Source organism: Mandrillus leucophaeus, unplaced genomic scaffold, assembly GCF_000951045.1.
Source record: "Mandrillus leucophaeus isolate KB7577 unplaced genomic scaffold, Mleu.le_1.0 Scaffold323, whole genome shotgun sequence".
NCBI classification, from domain to species: domain Eukaryota; kingdom Metazoa; phylum Chordata; class Mammalia; order Primates; family Cercopithecidae; genus Mandrillus; species Mandrillus leucophaeus.
In genome coordinates this window covers 1374091-1394308 of record NW_012103399.1, presented here as the reverse complement: position 1 = coordinate 1394308, position 20218 = coordinate 1374091, and the positions used below count along the sequence as shown (strand labels likewise).

Sequence of the window (20218 nt, the reverse complement as noted above, 5' to 3'; positions counted from 1 at the left end):
ATTACAGGCATGTACCACCACACCCAGCTAATTTTTGTATTTTTAGTAGAGATGGGGTTTCACCATGTTGGCCAGGATGGTCTTGATTTCCTGACCTCGTGATCTGACCACCTCAGCCTTCCAAAGTTCTGGGATTACAGGCGTGAGCCACCGCACCTGGCCACTTCTGTTTCTGTCTTGATCACTCTCTCCCTCATTCTCCCTAGGGCAAGCCAGCTGCCATGGGAGCAGCCCTATACTGAGAGGCCCACATGGCAAGGAACTCAGGCCTCCAGCCAACAGCCATGGGAGGATGCCATCTTGGACACAGCTCCTCCTGCCCCAGTCAAGCCTTCAGATGACTGCAGCTCTGGGCAACCTCTTGACTACAACCTCTGGAGACCCTGAGCCAGAACCACCCAGCTGAGCCTCAGATGTGAGGTAATAAATGTTTGTTATCTGTAGCTGCTAAGTTGAGGGAAATCTGTCATGCATCAATAGCTCCCTGCTACAGGCTCTAATGTTGAAGAAGTTCTTTCTGTTTTTGTTTGTTTGAAACAGAGTCTCACTCTGTCACCCAGGCTGGAGTGTAGTGTCAGGATCTCAGCTCACTGCCACCTCCATCTCCCGGGTTCAAACAATTCTCCTGCCTCAGCCTCCCAAGTAGCTGGGATTACACGTGCTTACTACCACGCCTGCCTAATTTTTGTATTTTTAGTAGAGACAGGGTTTGGCCATGTTTGTCAGGCTGGTCTCAAACTCCTGACCTCAGGTGATCCTCCTGCCTCTGCCTCTCAAAGCACTGGAATTACAGGCGTGAGTCACCGCGCCCAGCCTGTTGAAGAGTTTTAACTCTGTATAAGGCATGTTGTTGTGTTAGGTGGTTTCAAGGGGCAGGAAAGACAAGGAGAGGTTCCTCTTAGAAGCAGATGGTGAAATGAGGGGTCCCAGGCTTACTTGAGCAGAGTTGGGGGTGAATGGATGAGACCACGAGGACAGATGTACTCACTCTCACTTTTTTTTTTTCTATTATACTTTATGTTCTAAGGTACATGTGCACAACATGCAGGTTTGTTACATATGTATACATGTGCCATTGTGGAAGACAGTGTGGTGATTCCTCAAGGATCTAGAACTGGAAATACCATTTGACACTCACCTTTTAAAAACAGGGGACTCGGAGTTATTAACTGATGGACAGAAAAGAGCAGAGAGGCCCGAGACTGACTTTCTAGAAGCCTGGAGCAGAAACCAACAGCCAGATGGCATGAAAAGAGGGAGTGGCCCACAGAGATTGCAGAAGTTATGGAGCCTTTATTCTTGTTTTTGTTTTCACCCCGAGTGGGGTTCTTTTTTTTTTTTGCACTGGAAGTAAAAAGTAGTATTGCCCCAGTCATATGCTTTTCATTTTCTTTTCTTTAATTAAAAATAATTTTTTTTTTAGAAACAGGGTCTTGCTATATTGTCCAGGCTAGTCTTAAACTCCTGGGCCAAGCCCGCCTTGGCCTCCCAAAGTGTTGGGATTATAGGTGTGAGCCACTGTGCCTGGCCTTGTGCTTTTTCTTCTGAAGAGCTTCTAGATTCTGCTAGAAACTGGATGAGATCTGAAGGCAGTAAATACTCACTTGTGTCTGTTACCTGGCTCTTGGGAGCTTCAGTTTCCTCATCTGTAAAATGGAGAGAGAATCTTGTCTTCCTTTGCATTTTTATTTTTGACCATTTTAATATTTCTGGAATCAGGGTGTGTCTACTAATGGTTGCAAGTATTTAATATGGTGTTTATTTCTCACCTCTACTTCTTAAAAGCTATAACCAAATCAATGTACCCTAAAATGTATGGTATTCTAGAAACTATGGCCATCAGCGGTAAACCCTAACTCAGAGGTTATTTAATGGGAGAATTGAGTGGTCATATTAACTCCTTCAGCAAATACTGAATCACTACCGCAACCTGGCCTATGGGAGGCTCGTAAAACTAGTTTATTTATTCTTTTTGAACAGCTATAACTTTTTAAAAACTATTTTTGCCCAGGCAAAAATCACAGGTGGCTCACATCTGTAATCCCAGCACTTTGGGAGGCTGAGGTGGGTGGATCACTTGAGCTCAGGAGTTCAGGACCAGTCTGGGCAACATGGCGAAATTCTATCTCTACTAAAAATAATTTTTAAAAAAATTAGCCAGGCATGGTGGTGCACACCCGTGGTCTCAGCTATTTGGGAGGCTGCAGTGGGAGGATCACTTAAGCCTGGAAAGCAGAGGCTGCAGTGAGTCAAGATTGCGCCACTGTACTCCAGCCTGGGCAACAGAGCAAGATCCTGTCTCAAAAAATATACTTTGTTAAAAAAACAGTATTCCTGCTTTTTGTCAACAAAAGGATGTGCCAGATCCAGTCTGACTGGTTTCTGCCTCAAGACTTAGAATCATCTCCTTTCTAAGGAGTCCTGGGTTCTTTGAGTGGCAAAGAGAATGAAAGACCAAACTCTGGGGCCTGGGATTGTAGGTAAGAGATGGTGGATGACTCTTAAAAAACAAACAAACAAACAACAACAACAAAACCACGTGATTTCTGGGCCACCTTTAGTAGCGACAGAGCTCAAAAACGAAAATGTCCTTTTAGGATGCAACATCATTTCTGCAGTATCTCTCCCAAGAAGCATAACCTGGATGTAATCAGGAGAAATGTCAGACAGACCCAAATGAAGGTGTATTCCTCAAAATTGCTGCCCTTTTACTCTCTAAATACGTCTGTGTCATGAGAAATAAAGAAAGACTCGGAATAGTTCCGGAATAACTAAATGCAATGGAGATCCTGGATTGAGTCGTCTTCTTTTTTTTTTTTCTGATTCTCCCTCTGTCACCCAGGCTGGAGTGCAGTGCCGTGATCTCAGCTCACTGCAACCTTCACCTCCTGGGTTCAAGTGATTCTCATTCCTCAGTCTCCTAAGTAGCAGGGATTAGAGGCACATGCCACCATGCCTAGCTAATTTTTGTATTTTAGTAAAGACGGGGTTTCACCATGTTTCCCAGACCGGTCTCAAACTCCTGAGCTCAGGTAATTCTCCCGCCTTGGCCTCCCAAAAGATTACAGGCATGAGCCACTGCCCAACTGCTGGATTGAACCTTGAACTGAGAGAAAACATTACTCTAAAGGACAATGGAATATGAACCGTAGATTAGATAGTCTCTTAGTTTCTATCATCGCATTCTGCTTACATAAGAGAATGTCCTTTACTTACAGTACGCATTGATGGCTGGACACAGTGGCTTAGGCCTGTAATCCCAGCACTTTGGGAGGCCAAGGCAGGAAGATCGCTTGAGCCCAGGAGTTTGAGACCAGCTGGGGCAACATAGTGAGACCTCATTTCTACAAAAAGTGAAAAATAAATTTAAAAAGTGCACATCGAAGTATTTAGGAGAAAGGGGGTATGGTGTGTTAGTTACTCTCAAACACTTAGAGAATACACACACACACACACACACACACACACACACAATGTTGGCAATTAGGAAGACTCAGAAGCCAACTGGAAGAGGCTTCTACTGATCAACAATGGGACAATTTGAATAGCAATAAGAAAATGTCTGCATCCATGAGTTTATATGATATGCGTGTGTGTGCGTGTGTGTGTGTGTGTGTGTGTGTGTGTGTGTGTGTGTCACAGTCTCATTCTGTCAGCCGGGCTAGAATGCAGCGGTGTGATCTTGGCTCACTGCAACCTCTGCCTCCTGGGTTCAAGTGATCCTCCTGCCTCAGCCTCCAGGGTAGCTGGGATTACAAGCATGTGCCATCACACCAGGCTAATTTTTGTATATTTAGTAGAGACAGGGTTTCGCCATGTTGGCCAGACTGGTCTCCAACTCCTGAACTCACGTGATCCTCTCGCCTTGGCCTCCCAAATTGCTGGGGTTACTGGTGTGAGCCACTGCACTCATTCAATTAGTGAATCTTGGTAAAATGTACACATCAGTTCTTCGTACTATTCTTGCTACCTTCTCGTAAGTCTCATATTATTTCAAAGTAAAAAGTTTTTTTTAAGTTATTTTAAGGACACTAATTCAAAATATTATTTTCCAATTCAACATATCTTGCTGCTATATTTTACATATTTCTTTCATTTGGGGTTTCATTAACCACTAAAAAATCCCCACCATGCTGCAAACAGTAAGTTTTCTCATTGCTGTGTGTATTTTAGGCTGCATGTTTATTTAGTGCTCCACATAATCACTAATGCTAAATTTCAAATGTCATTTAAATTGCCCAAGGATATAGAATTAAGTTTATGATCAACACATAAATGTTTTTAATTGATTTTTAACACTGCTTAAGAAACATTGAGTTTAATAAATTGAGCTTAGAGGCCAGACGCAGTGGCTCACGCCTGTAGTCCCAGCACTTTGGGAGGCTGAGGTGGATGGATCACCTGAGGTCAGGAGTTCGAGACTAGCCTGGTCAACATGGTGAAACTCTGTCTCTACTAAAAATACAAAAATTAGCCGGGCATGGTGGCAAGTGCCTGTAATCCCAGCTACTCAGGAGGCTGAGGTAGGAGACTCACTTGAACCCTGGAGGTAGAGATTGCAGTGAGCCAAGATCGTGCCACTGCACTCCAGCCTGGGCAACAGAGCAAGACTCCATCTCAAAACAACAACAACAACAACAACAACAACAACACATAAACTGAGCTTAGAGCAACAACAACACATGTATAGAGAACCTCCAGTCTACCAGGTGGAGGGCCAGGTCAGAGGGCAGTGAACAGGCTGGACAAAGTCCTGCCTCCCAGACATTTCTTATCTCTAGCAGGGAGGGGAAGGAGCTGAGGAGTGATTTCCACCCAGGGTGCAAAGTGTCATTAATAGGTAAACGGAGCCACAATCAAAATATTCAACAACAGATATGGGATGACTACTGTCCAGTGAGAATGGCCAATGGAGCAGGGTTCCATCAGCTGGTCCTGGTGTTCGGGGTTCTGACCCTTTAGTTGTGGGAGCTTGTCCCAGCAGGGTATCCATGAGGCTCTCGGCTCTTTACTGACATTTTAACCAACACGGGGACCCAAGAGGTGGACACAACAGCTGACCATCAGACCTGGGTAGACTCTGGGGTTGTGGGGGCTAAGGAGAGATGCCTCGTCTAGAGAACACTGCTTAACAGTGATGTAGATTAGGGTCTATGGGACATGTGGTTTTTTGGGGTGATGAAAATGTTTGGAAATTAGACTGTGGTGATGGGTGTACAACCTTGTAAATATACTAAAAACCAATGAATTAAATACTTTAAAGGGGTGAATTTTGAATTCATAGTATATGAAATCTATCTCAATTTTAAAATTTATTTTAAATTTTGTTTTAAAGATCTAAGGACAAATTTAGGAAGCAGAGAGAGCAGCGTATATAAAGGCCAGGGGCCAAGCAGGAACATGGGGTTCAGGGTGAGTGGCCTTGGATGGCCTCAGATGTCCATATGCACAGCCTGACCCTGGGGCTGGCCTGTCCATACAGGGCCCTCAGGCCCCTGGAGGTAGCTTCAACAGGTTAATGGAGAAAACCACGGCATCAGGGAGGAATTCCAACTCAAGGCCTCTTGGGCCCCTGGAAAATGCTTTCACTGGGATAATATTTTCTCACCACTGTTTTCAGGGCTGGGGTCGGAGGCTGCAATCTCAGGTGCTCATAGGGCCAGGCAAAGCTGAGAAATAAGTCAACTGAGTAGGTGAGGGCTGAAGCTCACCCACAGGTAACTCCCTGCAACTCCAGCCCATTCTTCCGGCTCTAACAGATTTCCAAAAGAAGCCAGCAGGCCGGGCACAGTAGCTCATGCCTGGAATCCCAGCACCTTGGGAGGCCAAGGCAAGAGGATCGCTTGAGGCCGGAGCCTGAGACCAGCCTGGGCAACTAGAGAGACCCCTGTTGTTCTCTACAAAGAACAACAACAACAAAAATAGCCGGTGTGGTGGTACATGCCTGTAATCCCAGCTACTCAGAAGGCTGAGGTGGGAGGATCACTTGAGCCCAGGAGCTCGAGGCTGCTGTGAACTATGATCATGCCACTGCACTCCCGCCTGGACCACAGACTTAGACGTTGTCTTTATTTTTTATTTTATTTTTTTTTTTTTTGAGACGGAGTCTCGCTCTGTCGCCCAGGCTGGAGTGCAGTGGCCGGATCTCACCTCACTGCAAGCTCCGCCTCCCGGGTTCACGCCATTCTCCAGCCTCAGCCTCCCGAGTAGCTGAGACTACAGGCGCCCGCCACCTCGCCCGGCTAGTTTTTTGTATTTCTTAATAGAGACGGGGTTTCACCGTGTTAGCCAGGATGGTCTCGATCTCCTGACCTCGTGATCCGCCCATCTTGGCCTCCCAAAGTGCTGGGATTACAGGCTTGAGCCACCGCGCCCGGCCTAGACGTTGTCTTTAAAACAAACAAACAAACAAGCCAGCAATCATATTTTTAAAAACTACTTTAGTGAAGTAAAATTCACATCCCACAAAATTAACCATTTTAAAGTGAACAATTCAGTGGCGTGAAGGGAACAATTCACACTGTTGTCCCCAACATTTCCATCACTCCAAAGCAAAACCCTGTACCTCTTGGGCAGTTTCTGCCCATTCTCCCCGCTCCTCCCAGATCCTGGCAGCCACCAATCTGCCTCTGTCTCAGTGTGTTCATCTATTCTAAGCAATCCAGATTTTTAATGTAATCTTTTCTTTTTCTTTCTTTTTTTCAGACAGAGTCTCGCTCTGTCGCCCAGGCTGGAGTGCAGTGGTGCGATCTTGACTCACTGCAACCTTCTGGGTTCAAGCGATTCTCGTGCCTCAGTCTCCCGAGCAGTGGGGATTACAGGTGCACGCCACCACGCCTGACTAATTTTTGTATTTTTAGTAGAGACAGGGTTTCACCATGTTGGCCAGGCTGGTGTTTAACTCCTAACCTCAAGTGATCTGCCCACCTCCGCCTTCCAAAGTGCTGGGATTACAGGTGTGAGCCACCACGCCCGGACTAATGTGATCTTTTCTAATTGTAAATTTTAAATTCAAATAAATGTAAAATATCTCCCTGGCCGACAAGAGCATGCCTGAGGCTTGGAGTCAGTTGGCTGACTGTCACTTTGCAATTTTTATTCTAAAGTATCTTAAAGTCCAGGGGAGAAACACATCTGTATTTTAATGCAGGGAATCCGTGAACATGATTTGTGGCTATCTCTGAGTCATCTCAGAAGCCGGCTTGCTCCTGTCATGAGTGAAGGGTGAGCAGGGGGCCATGGAACCCCCAAGGCTGGGCTCCACATGAAGAGGACTCCTCAGGGCTGAAGAAAGTCCCCTGGACCCTTTTTAAAATCACATTCCGCTTTACTCTCTCAAGTTTCCTTGCTTCAGTCATTGCTTAAATGTTTATTGTCTTCTCCCTAAGAAAAATGTCAGCTCCAGGAAGGCAGGGACCAAGCCTATCTGGTTTTCTCTGTGGCCCCTAGAAATGTGCTTGGCACACAAAGGTCCTTGAAAATGTTTGTTGGTTTAATGAATAAATGAATGCGCAAAAGAATAAACCAGTGGTTCTCAAAGAGGTGGGTGATCTGGAGTGTCCCCCAGCAATGTCTGGAGACATCTTGGTTGTCACAATGGGGGCTGTACCGGCATCTACAGGATAAGACCAGGGATGCTGCAAAGCATCCTATGATGCACAGGACAGCCCCATAATAGAGAATGACCTGGCCCCAAATGGCAAAAGTGCTAACCTTGAAATAAATGAATGATTAAATATTTGGCCAGATGCGGTGGCTCACGCCCTGAATCCCCAGCACTTTGGGACGCTGAGGCGGGTGGATCGCTCGAGGTCTGGAGTTCGAGACCAGCCTGCGCAACACAGTAAATCCCCATCTCTACTAAAAATACAAAACGTAGCCAGGCATGGTGATACATACCTGTAATCCCAGCTACTCAGGAAGCTGAAGCAGGAGAATCACTTGAACCTGGGAGGCAAAGGTTGCAGTGAGCCGAGGTTTTGCCACTGTACTCTGGCCTGGGTGACAGAGCAAGACTGTCTCAAAAATAAAAAAATAAAAGAACTAAATATTCCAGGTCCATGCAGTCAAGCTGCTGTCTAAGATAAAACAGCAAAGAACCTGACCAATGTCCTCTCCCAAATGTCTTCCCAGATTATGTGGGTCACAGGTCAGCAGAAATCACCCCTCAGTGATTTTATTTTATTTTATTTTTGAGACAGAGTTTCATTTTGTTGCCCAGGCTGGAGTACAGTTGCACAATCTCGGCTCACTGCAATCTCCACCTCCTGGGTTCAAGCAATTCTCCTGCCTCAACCTCCTGAATAGCTGGGATTACAGGCGCCTGCCACCACGTCCAGGTGATTCTTGTATTTTAGTAGAGACAGGGTTTCACCATGTTGCCCAGGCTGGTCTTGAACTCCTGAGCTCAGGCAACCCACCTGTCTTGGCCTCCCAAAGTGCACGGATTACAGACATGAGCCACCGCACCCAGCCCTTCAGTGATTTTATTGTGGGCGCAGCTTATGCAACAATTTCATGTGAACAAGAAATATAAATAAGAGGAAGTTAAACTGCCTTAGATGTAAGGAGTTAATTTCAAAATATGTAATTCTGTGCCCTAATCAAAGAGAACCGAAATCTGTCTAGTTCCCTGATTCTGTGGGTTATTTTCCTTGGTAATCATGAACCTTCCTTAAAATTAAACAATCAGCTCTTGATGGGACCTGCTTATGTGTCATATTTCTATAATTTCAAAATAGATTTTAGAGAGCTGGTGACAATACAATACAACTTTGTTCCCAAAAGCTCAGGGGACAGGGGTTTGGATAAGGGGTCCTCACTCATTGAGGTGAGCAGAACTCCTGGAAAATCAACAAAGAAAAGTTCAACGTCTTCTCCTTAGTGTGTGGGAGCGTGATGTGGTGTGTGCATGTCTGTGCATGGGTGCCAGTTAGAGATGTGCTAATGTTGATTTTAGAGGATGAGTGCCCACCAAGGCGTCATCAATACCGTCACCTGTACCCTCTCCTTCCTTGCCCTTACACCTCCGGCTTCTCTTGGTCAATGTCACAAACAGAAGTGTTAGAAGGTGCTTTCAGTTCCCTCAAATACAAATTTCACTTATCCAAATCCAAACCCCAGACAGAGAGGGGATAATCTAAATCAGAGATCTCAACCAGGGGCAATCTGGCCGCGAGGGCACACTTGGCCACGTCAGGAGACATGTTTGGTTGTCACAGCTGAGGGGTTGGAAGCTACTGGCATGTAGTCGGTGGGGGCCAGAGGTGCTGCCCAGCATCCTTGGATGCACAGGACATCCCTACAACATAGAATGATCTGCCTCAAATATCCACAGTGCCAAGGCTGTGAAGCTGCTCTAAAGAGTGGTCAATTCTGCATTAACATTTACAGGAGGAAAATATAAAGTACTCCCCAGGGTGAGCCGAAGATGGAAGCCCTGAATCTGCCGTTCTCACGGCAAGGCTCATGCTGAGTGTCTTGCCCTGAGAGTATCTGCACACAATGTAATGCAAGATATGGAGTCTAGAGCCCAATTCTAAGGGTTCAAATCTCCTCTTTTTTCTTTTTAGAGGTGGGGTCTTGCTATGTTGTCAAAGCTGGACTCGAACTCCTGAACTGAAGCCATCCTTCCACCTCAGCCTCCTTAGTAACTGGGATTACAGGGGCACGCCACTGTGTCAGGCTCAAATGCCCTCTTTGAAGTGAACAGGTATGTGACACTGAGCAAGTCACTCAACTCTCTCTCTTAGCCTCAGTCTTTTTAACCTTGACTTTGAGAAAATAAGAGTGCCTAGGTTTGTAATGAAGACGAAATGAATTATACTAAAAAAAAAACCCAGAATAGTGCTTGCATACAGTAAGTGCTGGGGAAGTGTTTGCTATTGTTATTTTTCATTCAACGTAAGTTCCCCCCAAACAGCAGCCAACAATTTCAACTGGGGCTTACGTTCAGGACTGCTGTTGTATCCAATGGCAGATAAAGTGATTGCTGAAGACTTCTTGAAAGACAAAACTTACTTTGATGGGCTAGTTAGGGATTTTCACGGGTGATTTTTACTTTACATGTTTGCCTGAAGACCTGGGCCCACTAACATGTGACTTCCTGTAGCGTCTGAGACCACAGGACAATGATCTTCTCAATATGACATTCACTAGGCTCAACAAGGACCAACCAAGAAATACTACCCAGACTGGGTACAGTGCCTCACACCTTTAATCCCAGCACTTTGGGAGGCCAAGGCGGGAGGATCACTTGAGGCTAGAGTTTGAGACCCTGCCTCTACAATAAAATAAAATAAAATAAAATTAGTAGGGCGCAGTAGTGCATGCTTGTATACCCAGCTACTGAGGAGGCTGAGAAGGGAGGACTGCTTGAGCTCAGGAGGTTGAGGCTGCAGTAAGCCATGATTACACCGCTGCACTCCAGCCTGGGCAACAGAGCGAGACCTTATACCCCCACAACTCCGCAAAAGAAAAAGAAACACTGGCCAGACGCCACACACAAAACCAGCTCTGACAACTGGGACCAAAATTAGATCTAAGAAATCTGTCTGTGGCAGGAAGACACTCTCCTACTTTGGGAGGGAATTCATGGGAGCCCATGACCTTTGGGTTCAGAGGAATCCTGTGAAAACAGTGCCTCAAAAGCATAAAATAACTTTCCATGGGAAGACAGTTTCCAGCTCCAGGGAGAACCCCAGAGTGACGGGGTGAGCTGAGAACATGCCTCTGCACAGCCCAGGATGTGGAAGTCACACTCTTGATCAGAATAACAGGTGCCACTTATGAAACCCACAAGGGGCATCGGGAGCCCTGCCAGGTCCCCTAAACACATTGTTCACCTCATTTAATCATCTTTTTACAACCTTACAGTATAGCCAACATCATCCCCGTTTTACAGAAGAGAAAACTGGGGACCCAGAAGGTGCGGTGGTCACTGTTCAAATTCAAGGTCACTGCGAGTCAAGGGTTAACATCGGGCTTGGGCTGATGAGGGCCTGCCTGGGAATGACCCTGGCCTCCCGTAGCACAGAGGCTCCACGAGGACTGTTGTATCTGCCACCCACTGCCACTGCACTGGAGGGACTGAGTTGGCCAGCAGGCCTTGGGTCTGGGTAAACAGAGTCATAGAAAAGGTTGGTGGGAAACAGAGGCTACAGCTTCTATGACTGAAGGTAACCCACAGTGCTTTGGCTCTCGCTTGTGGCAGCCAGACACGATTCTTGTAGTGGGAGAGGAAAAGGAGCTATGTGGGTGCAGGGCCTAGATCTCCCAATGAGCTCAAGATGCTCTATCTCTGCCTTCCTATAGAGCTGAGAAAACACAGTTTTATATCAAAGCCTATTTGCATCAGCCAGCTTGGGCCCAGAACTGTACTGTTGGGGTGCAGGCACTTGGCTAGGGAGTGGTAGAATCAAGACCCAGGTCCGTCTGACCTAAAGCCCAGGCTCCTCCTGCATCCCAAGGCAGCTGGAAACCCACAACACTCACTCACTCACAGCTGGTCTGAAACACGGCATGGCTACAACAGAGTTACCATAAGGCCCAGCAATTCCACTCCTAGGTATGTGCCCAAGAGAACCCAAAATGTATGCCCCCAAAAAACATTCATAGCAACATTATTCATAACAACACAAAAGCAGAAACAACTCAAATGCCCATCAACCTATGAATGGATAAACAAAAGTGGTATGTCCACACAATGGGTGATTATATGACCATCAAAAGGAATGAAATAATGATAAACACCAAAACCAGGATGAACCTGGAAAATGTGCTAAGTGAAAGAAGCCAGACAAAAAGCCACATATTATACAAAACAGGTGTCACCTAGACTGGGCTAAGGGATACCCAGATCGCATCTGGGTCTGTGAAGGTGTTTCTGGGGAAAAAAATTAGCATTTGAATTGGCGGACTGAGAAAAGCAGCTCCACCCTCATGCAGTGGCTCAGGGCTGTAATCCCAGCACTTTGAGAAGCCAAGGCGGGAGGATCACTTGAGCTCTGGAGCTCAAGAACAGCCTGGGCAACATAGTGAGACCCCATTTCTACAAAAAAATAGAAAAATTAGCCAGGCGTGGTGGTGCATGCCTGTAGTCCCAGCTACTCAGGGGGCTGAGGCAGGAGGATCAATTGAGCCTAGGAGGTGGAGGTTGCAGTGAGTTGAGATCACACCATGGTACTCCAGCCTGAGTGACGGAGCAAGACCCTGTCTCAAAAAAAAAAAAAGGAAAAAAGAAAAGAAAAGGAAAAAGAAGGCCCATCCTTCCCAATCCGGATGGGCATTATCCAATCCTTTGAGGGCCTGAATACGACAACAAAGAAAGGAAGAGGGAATTTCCTCTCCCTGCTTAAGCTGGGATAGCCGTCCCCATCTCCTCTGAGACATCACACCTCCTGGCTTTGGGGCCTCTGGATTCAGACTAGGACTTACATGTTGGACCCTCTGTTCTGGGGCTTTCAGGTTCAGACTGAGACACTGTAGGCTCCCCTGGTTCCCAGGCCTTCGGGCTAGGATGGGTTGTATGCCACCAGCGTTCCTGGGCCTGCTGCATGTGGATGGCAGACCGTGGGACTTCTCAGCCTCCATAGTTGCATGAATTAATCCCTCGACATAAACCTCTTTCTACATATTTGTAGATATCCCATTGGTTTTGTTTCTTTGGAGATCCCTGACTAACCCAGATTTCATTTACATGAAATGTCCGGAATAGGCAAATTCATAGGAACAGAAAGTAGATTAGTGGTTCTCAAGGGCTTGGGGAAGGGGAAAATGGGTAGGGACTGTTTAATGGGTACAGGGTTCCCATTTGGCACAGTGAAAAACTTTTGGAACTACATAGTAGTAATGGATGTACCACCTTGTGAATGTACCAAAACCAAGACTGAATCGTACGCTTTTAAAGAATAAATTGGTGGAATGTGAATTATATTTCTTTTTACTTGTTTGTTTCATTTGGTCTTTTGAGACAAGGTCTTGCTCTGTGGTATGATAATGGCTCACTGCAGCCTCCACCTCCCAGGCTCAAGCAATCTTCCTACTTCAACCTCCCAAATAGCCAGGACTACAGGTGTGTGCCACCATGTCTGGCTACTTTTTGCATTTTTTGTAGATACGAGGTTTTTCCATGTTGCCCAGGCTGGTCTCAAACTCCTGGCCTCAAGGAATCCACCTGCCTCAGCCTCCCAAAGTGCTGGAATTACAGGCGTGAGCCATAGTGCCTGGCCATGAATTATATTATATTAAACACACACACACACGTACAAACACACACACACACACACACACTGACATTCTAAAAGCAAAGGAAACAAAAGTACAAATAGGCCACTTTGGGAAGCCAAGGCGGGCAAATCACGAGGTCAGGAGATCGAGACCATCCTGGCTAACACTGTGAAACCCTTTCTCTACTAAAAATGCAAAAAATTAGCCGGGCGTGGTGGCAGGTACCTGTAGTCCCAGCTACTCGGGAGGCTGAGGCAGGAGAATGGTGTGAACCCAGGAGGCAGAACTTGCAGTGAGCCAAGATCACGCCACTGCACTCCAGCCTCGGGGGTAGAGCGACTTCATCTCAAAAAAAAAAAAAAAAAATACAAGTAGGCAAATGGAATTACATTAAACCTACAAACTTTTGTGCATCAGAAGACACAATCAACAGAATAAAAAGGCAGCCTATAGAATAAGAGAAAATGTTAATATCCAGAATAAAAAACTCAACAACAAAAATCCGATAACCTGATTTTAAAAATGGGCAAGAGACTTGAATAGACATTTCTCCAAACGTGATATACAAATGGACACGTAGCACATGAAAAAATGCTCAGCATCATTAACCATTAGGGATATGCCAATCTAAACCACAATGAAATAACATGGTTATCACACCCATGAGGGTGGTCACTATCAAAAACACAGACAATAACAATGTTGGCAAGGATATGGAGAAACTAGAACCCTTGTACAGTGTTGGTAAGATTGTAAAATGGTGCAACTTATGTGGAAAATGGTATGGTAGTTCCTCAAAAAATTCAAAATAGAACTACCATAGGATCCAGCAATCTCACTTTTGGGTATATGGCCAAAAGAATTGAAAGCAGAGTCTCAAAGAGAGATTTGCATAACCACGTTCATTGCAGTACTATTCACAATAGCAAGAGGTACAAGTGTACCCCAGTGGATGAATGGGTAAACAAAACATAGTTTATTCATATCATGGCATTATTATCCAGCCTTAAAAAGGAAGGAAATTCTGGCACATTTTACAACACGGGTGACCCTTGAGGACATTATGCTAAGTGAAGTAAGTCGGTCAAAAAAGGACAAACACTGTATGATTCTACTTGTATGGGGTCCCTAGAGTAGTCAAATGCATACAGACAGAAAGGAGAATGGTATTTACCAGGGGCTGGGGGAAGGAGAGTTGTTAAACGGTACAGAGTTTCAGTTTTGCGAGATGAAAACGCTCTGTTTCACAACAATGTGACTATACTTAAACTACTAAACTGTATAATTTAAAATGACTAAGATGGAATTTTATGCGTGGGTTTTTTTTTTTCTTTTTTTAAATCACAGTTTTTAAAGTTGAAGAAAAGTAAAAGAAATAAAAAGTTTGCCCACCAGGGAAAAACACACACAGCAAGGCTAATGTTTCCTCTATGTGCCCAGCTCTGTTGTGGAATTACACCTTCCACTTATCCTGCAAGATGCGATGTACTCCCCAGGGCCCCCCACCACAACATGGCACCTCACTGACCTGGAACCAGGGACAGAAACAGCAGAGACCAGAGCTCCATCCCCAGGGCTTAGCCCAGCACCTGCCCCGGCAGAAGCTGGATAAATATTTACTAAATAAACTGTACAGTAACCGCGTGGTGAAGTCAGGCTGATACAATTATCCCCATTTTACAGACTGGCCAATGGAGGCCCAGCAAAGCAAGGTGACCTGTCCAAAAATCATAAAGCCAGAAAGTGGTTAAGGAAGAGATGAACCCAATGTCCCAGACTCCTGTGACAGGCCCCCTTCCACAGCATCACCTCCTTTCAATGTCAGCCTGGAATCCATTTCAACAAGGGATTTACAAATAACCATTTTCACTCTGCACTAGTGATTCGTAACTTTTGTGGATCATGGGCCCATTTGATAATCCAATTAATGTTTGGAGCCTTTGGGAGGTCAAGGCAGAGAGATCGCTTGAGTCCAGGAGTTCAAGATCAGCCTGGGCAACACAGCAAGACCCTGTCTTATAAACAAACAAACAAAGTTTGGATCCTTTTCCTAAAATAACACACATATGAAACTTAGATAATAGTTTTCAGAGGTTTCCTGAACGCCTGAAGCCCATCTGTAGACCTCAGTTAAGAATCCCCTTTCTAGGCTGGGCACAGTGGCTCACGCCTATAATCCCAGCACTTTGGGAGGCTAAGGTACGAGGATCACGCAAGATAAGGAGTTCGAGACCAGCCTGACCAACATGAGGAAACCCTGTCTCTACTACAAATACAAAATTAGCCAGCATGGTGGCACGTACCTGTAATCCCAGCTACTCAGGAGGCTGAGGCAGGAGAATCACTTGAACTCGGGAGGCGGAGGTTGCAGTGAGCCGAGATCATACCACGGCACTCCGGCCTGGGCAAAAAGAGACAAACTCCATTTCCAAAAAAAAAGAAAAAAAATTCCCTTTCTACACTGCTATCTGGGTAAGTTAATTTGTTCTCAGGATTTTAGAGCCATCTCTACATTCCTATGCATCAGAATCATCTGGGGGTGCTATTTAAATTTATGTTTCTAGGCCCATCCCCTGTGAATCTGGTTAAATAACTCCAGGGCCAGACCTAGGAACCTGCATTAGGCACACCGAGGATTCTGGGATGGGTGGCTCTCAAACATACCCACCTGGATGCATGAGCTGCTGCCTCCCAGATCTCTGATTACAGCCCTGGTGGCTTCTCCAGCTCCTGGCCTCTCCTCCCAGCTGTCCACTGGCTACTAGAATGTTCCAACACAGCCTAACAAGGACCACTCTGAACTCAACATCTTTCCTCCAAAAGTGCTTCTTCACCTGAGTCACCAGACCACCAGCCTGAGCATCACCCTGATGATTCCCATCCCCACCCTACATCTTGACCATCAGCAAGGTGGGCGGGTTCTACCTCCCCTGTGCCTCTGGGCCCCTTTCCTCCATCATCCCTGCCAGTGCCTTGGTCTGATCTCCTACCCTCCTTCTACCCGAACAACCCAGCCTCCATCCTGCAATCCTCATATCACTGCCCTGAGCAAAATCCTTCCACGGTGACTGAACTCTGGAACTGCCCTGCCCAATGCCACAGTCATATGTGGCTATTTACATTCAATTTGATTAAAGTAAATAATATCGAAACATCAGTCACCCTGGCCACATTTCAGCTGTTCAGTCACCACAGGTGGCTGGGGCCACCGTGCTGCACAGCACAGATAAAGGCACAGCCCCATTCTCTAGAACGTTCAGTGGACAATGCACCTCCAGAGCTTGGAGCTTGGTTGCTGAGCGCTGCAGGGTCTGGCCCCAATCTCCACTCAGGCCACTCACCAGCACCTGGGTCTTGAGCCACACAGAACCATCCTAAACTCATGACCTTCCCTCCAGGCCTCCCCATGGTATATCTACCCCTCCCAGCCTAACCAACTCCTACCCCACCTGTGGGTCCCAGCTTAGCTGTTTCCTCCTCCTCTGGCCAGGGTAAGAACCCCAGCTTCTGCCTATCCCCGCATTTAAAATACTGAGCTCTGGCCAGACGCGGTGGCTCACACCTGTAATCTCAGCACTGTGGGAGGCCAAAGCACGCAGATCACCTGAGATCAGGAGTTTGAGACCAGCCTGGCCAACATGGTAAAACCCCATCTCTACTAAAACAAAACAAAACAAAGAAAAAAAACACACCAATTAGCCAAGCGTGGTGGCGTGCACCTGTAGTCCCAGCTACTTGGGAGACTGAAGCAGGAGAATTACTTGAACCCAGGAGGCAGAGGTTGCAATGAGCCTAGTTTGCACCACTGTGCTCCAGTGTGGGTGACAGAGCGAGACTCCATCTCAAAAACAAAAACAAAAACAAAACAAAACAAAACACAAATACTGAGTTGTAACAGCCACTGGTATGCCTACTCCCACCCCACAAATCAGTGGTTTTCAACCGGGGGCAAGTTTGCCCCATAGAGGATATTTGGCAATGCCTGAGACTTTATGGATGGGCTGCTACTGGCATCTGGTGAATAGAGGCCAGGGATGCTGCTCAACATCCTATGGTGCACAGGACACTCCCTGCAGCAAAGAAGTATCTGGCCTAAAACGTCAGGAGTGCTGAGATTAAGCAACCCTGCCCTAGATTGCGCAACCCGTAAAGGCAGGAGTGGAGTCCTGAACTCTGCATATCCCCAGCCACTAGCCCAGAGTTGGGCATACAGGAGATGCTCAATAGAGATTGAACACATATGAGTTCAGATGTTCTAGAAGATTCTTTACCCAGGATTCCAGTTCTCCTGCAGTGTCTTCCTTTAAAGATAATCACTGGCCATTATGGTGGGATGAATAATAGCCTCTGAAAATATCCAGGTCTTGGATGGGTGCAGTGGCTCATACCTATAATCCCAGGGCTTTGAGAGGCTGATGCAGGAAGAGTACTTGAGGCTGGAAGTTCCAGATCAGCCTGGACAGCATAGCAAGACCCCATTTCTACAAAATTAAATTTTTAAAAAATTAGCCAGGGGTAGTGACAACCCTTATAGTCCTAGCTACTTGGGAGGCTGAGGCAGGAGGATCTCTTGAACCCAAAAGTTTGAGGTTCCAGTAAGCCATAATTGTACCACTGCACTATAGCCTCGGCAACAGAGTAAAACCCTGTCTCAAAAAAAAGAAATCCAGGTTCTAATCCTCAGAAATTGTGAAGGCTACCTTATATGACACAAGGGACTTTGCAGATGTAATTTAATTAAGAATTTTTTTTGTAGCCTCTGCCTCCTGGGTTCAAGTGATTCTCCTTCCCCAACCTCCTGAGTGGCTGAGATTACAGGTCGTGCCACTATACCTGGCAATTTTTTTTTTTTTTTTTTTGAGACGGAGTCTTACTCTGTCTCCCAGGCTAGAGTGCAGTGGCCGGATCTCGGCTCACTGCAAGCTCCGCCTCCTGGGTTCATGCCATTCTCCTGCCTCAGCCTCCTGAGTAGCTGGGACTACAGGCGCCCGCCACCTCGCCTGGCTAGTTTTTTGTATTTTTAAGTAGAGACGGGGTTTCACCATGTTAGCCAGAATGGTCTCGATCTCCTGACCTCATGATCCACCCATCTCGGCCTCCCAAAGTGCTGGCTTGAGCCACCGCGCCCGGCCTACCTGGCTAAATTTTATAGCTTTTGGTAGAGACAGGGTTTCACCATGTTGGCCAGGTTGGTCACGAAATTCTAACCTCAAGTGATCTGCCCGCCTTGGATTCCCAAAGTGCTGGGATTATTTATGGGTGTGAGTCACTGCACTCAGCATATAATTAAGGATCTTGAGATGCAAAGGTTATCCTAGATTATCTGGGTGGACCCTAAATGCCATCACAACAGTCCTTACAAGAAAGAGGCACAGGGAAACTTCTCTCTCTCTCTCTCTCACACACACACACACACACACACACACACATACACACACACATCACCTGACCATGGAACAGAGAGAGATCTGAACATGCTATAATGTTGGCCTTGAAGGTGGAGGAACAGGCCACAAGCCACAGAATGCCAGCAGCCACCAAAAGCTGGAAAAGGCAAAGAACAGATTTTCCCCTAGTTCTTCCAAAGGGAGGATGGCCTTGCTGCCACCTTGGTTTCAGCCCAGGAACACTGACTGTGGACTTTTGGCCTCCAGAACTGCAGGAGAATAAACTTCTTTGGTCTTAAGCCAAGATGATAATGGTAATTTGTTCTAGCGGTCATAGAAAACTAATACAGTCTATTCCTTTCCGGGGTTTATGAGAGAGTTTGATATTAAAAACAGAGACTTAACAAGGAATGGCATTTAGGTGCCAAGGCCCATTCCATGCCTACTGGCTCTGATAGCTGGAAGGAGAGATAGGGCAGAACTGGGTGGGTGAGTGAGGCTGAGCCGTGGGTGTTTCTAGAAGGGGCTGCCGCCTGGGCCATCGGTAACCACGTTCACGGGTCACTCCTCATGCTTTGGTCCTGCCACCTTCTGGGATGCTAGAGGTCTCAGGCAGTTAAGTGACTTGACCCAGGACTAGCCTGTCTAACTAGACTCAGCAGGGATACGAATAAAACTCCAAGCCCTCTTCCACGTGTCCAGCCCACTGCCAAGCTTGCTCCCCTCTAGCCTCAGTGGCTTTCTCTGATCTTACAACATAGCCCCAGGGCCTTTGTGCTTGCTGCTCTCAGCTTGGAACACTCTTTCTCTGGAGTCTCCCATGGCCGGCCGCTTCTCATCATTCAGGTCTCAGCTCAAATGTCATCTCCTCAGAGAGGCCCTCCAATGGCTGCACTAAGGCAAGCGGCCTTCTCTAGTTACCTTCTCTTTCATCACAGGGCTGAATTTCTTCTCACATTCAATTATCTCATTAATCTCTTTGCCTGTTCAACATCAGCTCCACCCCTTCTTCCTGCTTCTCCCAATGCAGGCTCCAGGAGGGCAGGGACCTTTTCTGATGTGTTCACAGATACGTCCCCAGACCCAGGCCTGGCACACAGTAGGTGCTCAATATATTTTGAATGAATGAGTAAATGAATGAATTTGCAGCTTTGGGGAACGCCTGACCCAAGCTCCATCCCAACACACCTGATCTTGGCTTTCCTAAAGGCCAGCTCCTCCTCGTTTCCAAAGTCCAGGGACACATCCTCCGTATCGTCCACCAGGGCCTGGGGGGACAGCAAGGGCAGGTGGCAGGCCCAAGCGCGGTGCACACCCCGACCCCACCCGCCCTGTCCTCCTGGGCTTGGACTCCACTCGCACCCCACTGGGTTCCCAAGTGGACCCTCCGAGCTGGCGGGGCCCCTCCGCTGCGGCCGCAGTGGCAAAGCCCTCTCCACCCTCCCGACAACCGGGTGCAGCCCAGCCCCAGGCCCCGGCGCATCCCTCCTCCTCCTCCCGGCTTCTCCAGCGCTCCAGCAAGCTCCTCTCGTCCCCGCCCCACCTCCAGCCCCAGCATCCCCGTGGCCCTACCTGCTTCATAACCCTCCCAGGAGCCCACCTGG

The 20218-nt window shown here is 46.9% G+C and overlaps 1 protein-coding gene across 1 annotated transcript in view; it reads right to left on the bottom strand.

Moving 5' to 3' along the window:
* The window catches only part of TVP23A (trans-golgi network vesicle protein 23 homolog A (S. cerevisiae)), a 54770-nt gene extending 34558 nt beyond the window's left edge, over window positions 1-20212 (bottom strand). The window contains exons 1-2 of the mRNA XM_011988125.1: window positions 20187-20212; window positions 19803-19882 (exon numbers count right to left, since the gene is read on the bottom strand). Coding sequence (XP_011843515.1) covers window positions 19803-19882; window positions 20187-20195 — 89 coding nt within the window. The 5' untranslated portion in view covers window positions 20196-20212. The remainder of the gene's footprint in view (window positions 1-19802; window positions 19883-20186) is intronic.
* Between the last annotated feature and the right edge of the window lie 6 nt (window positions 20213-20218).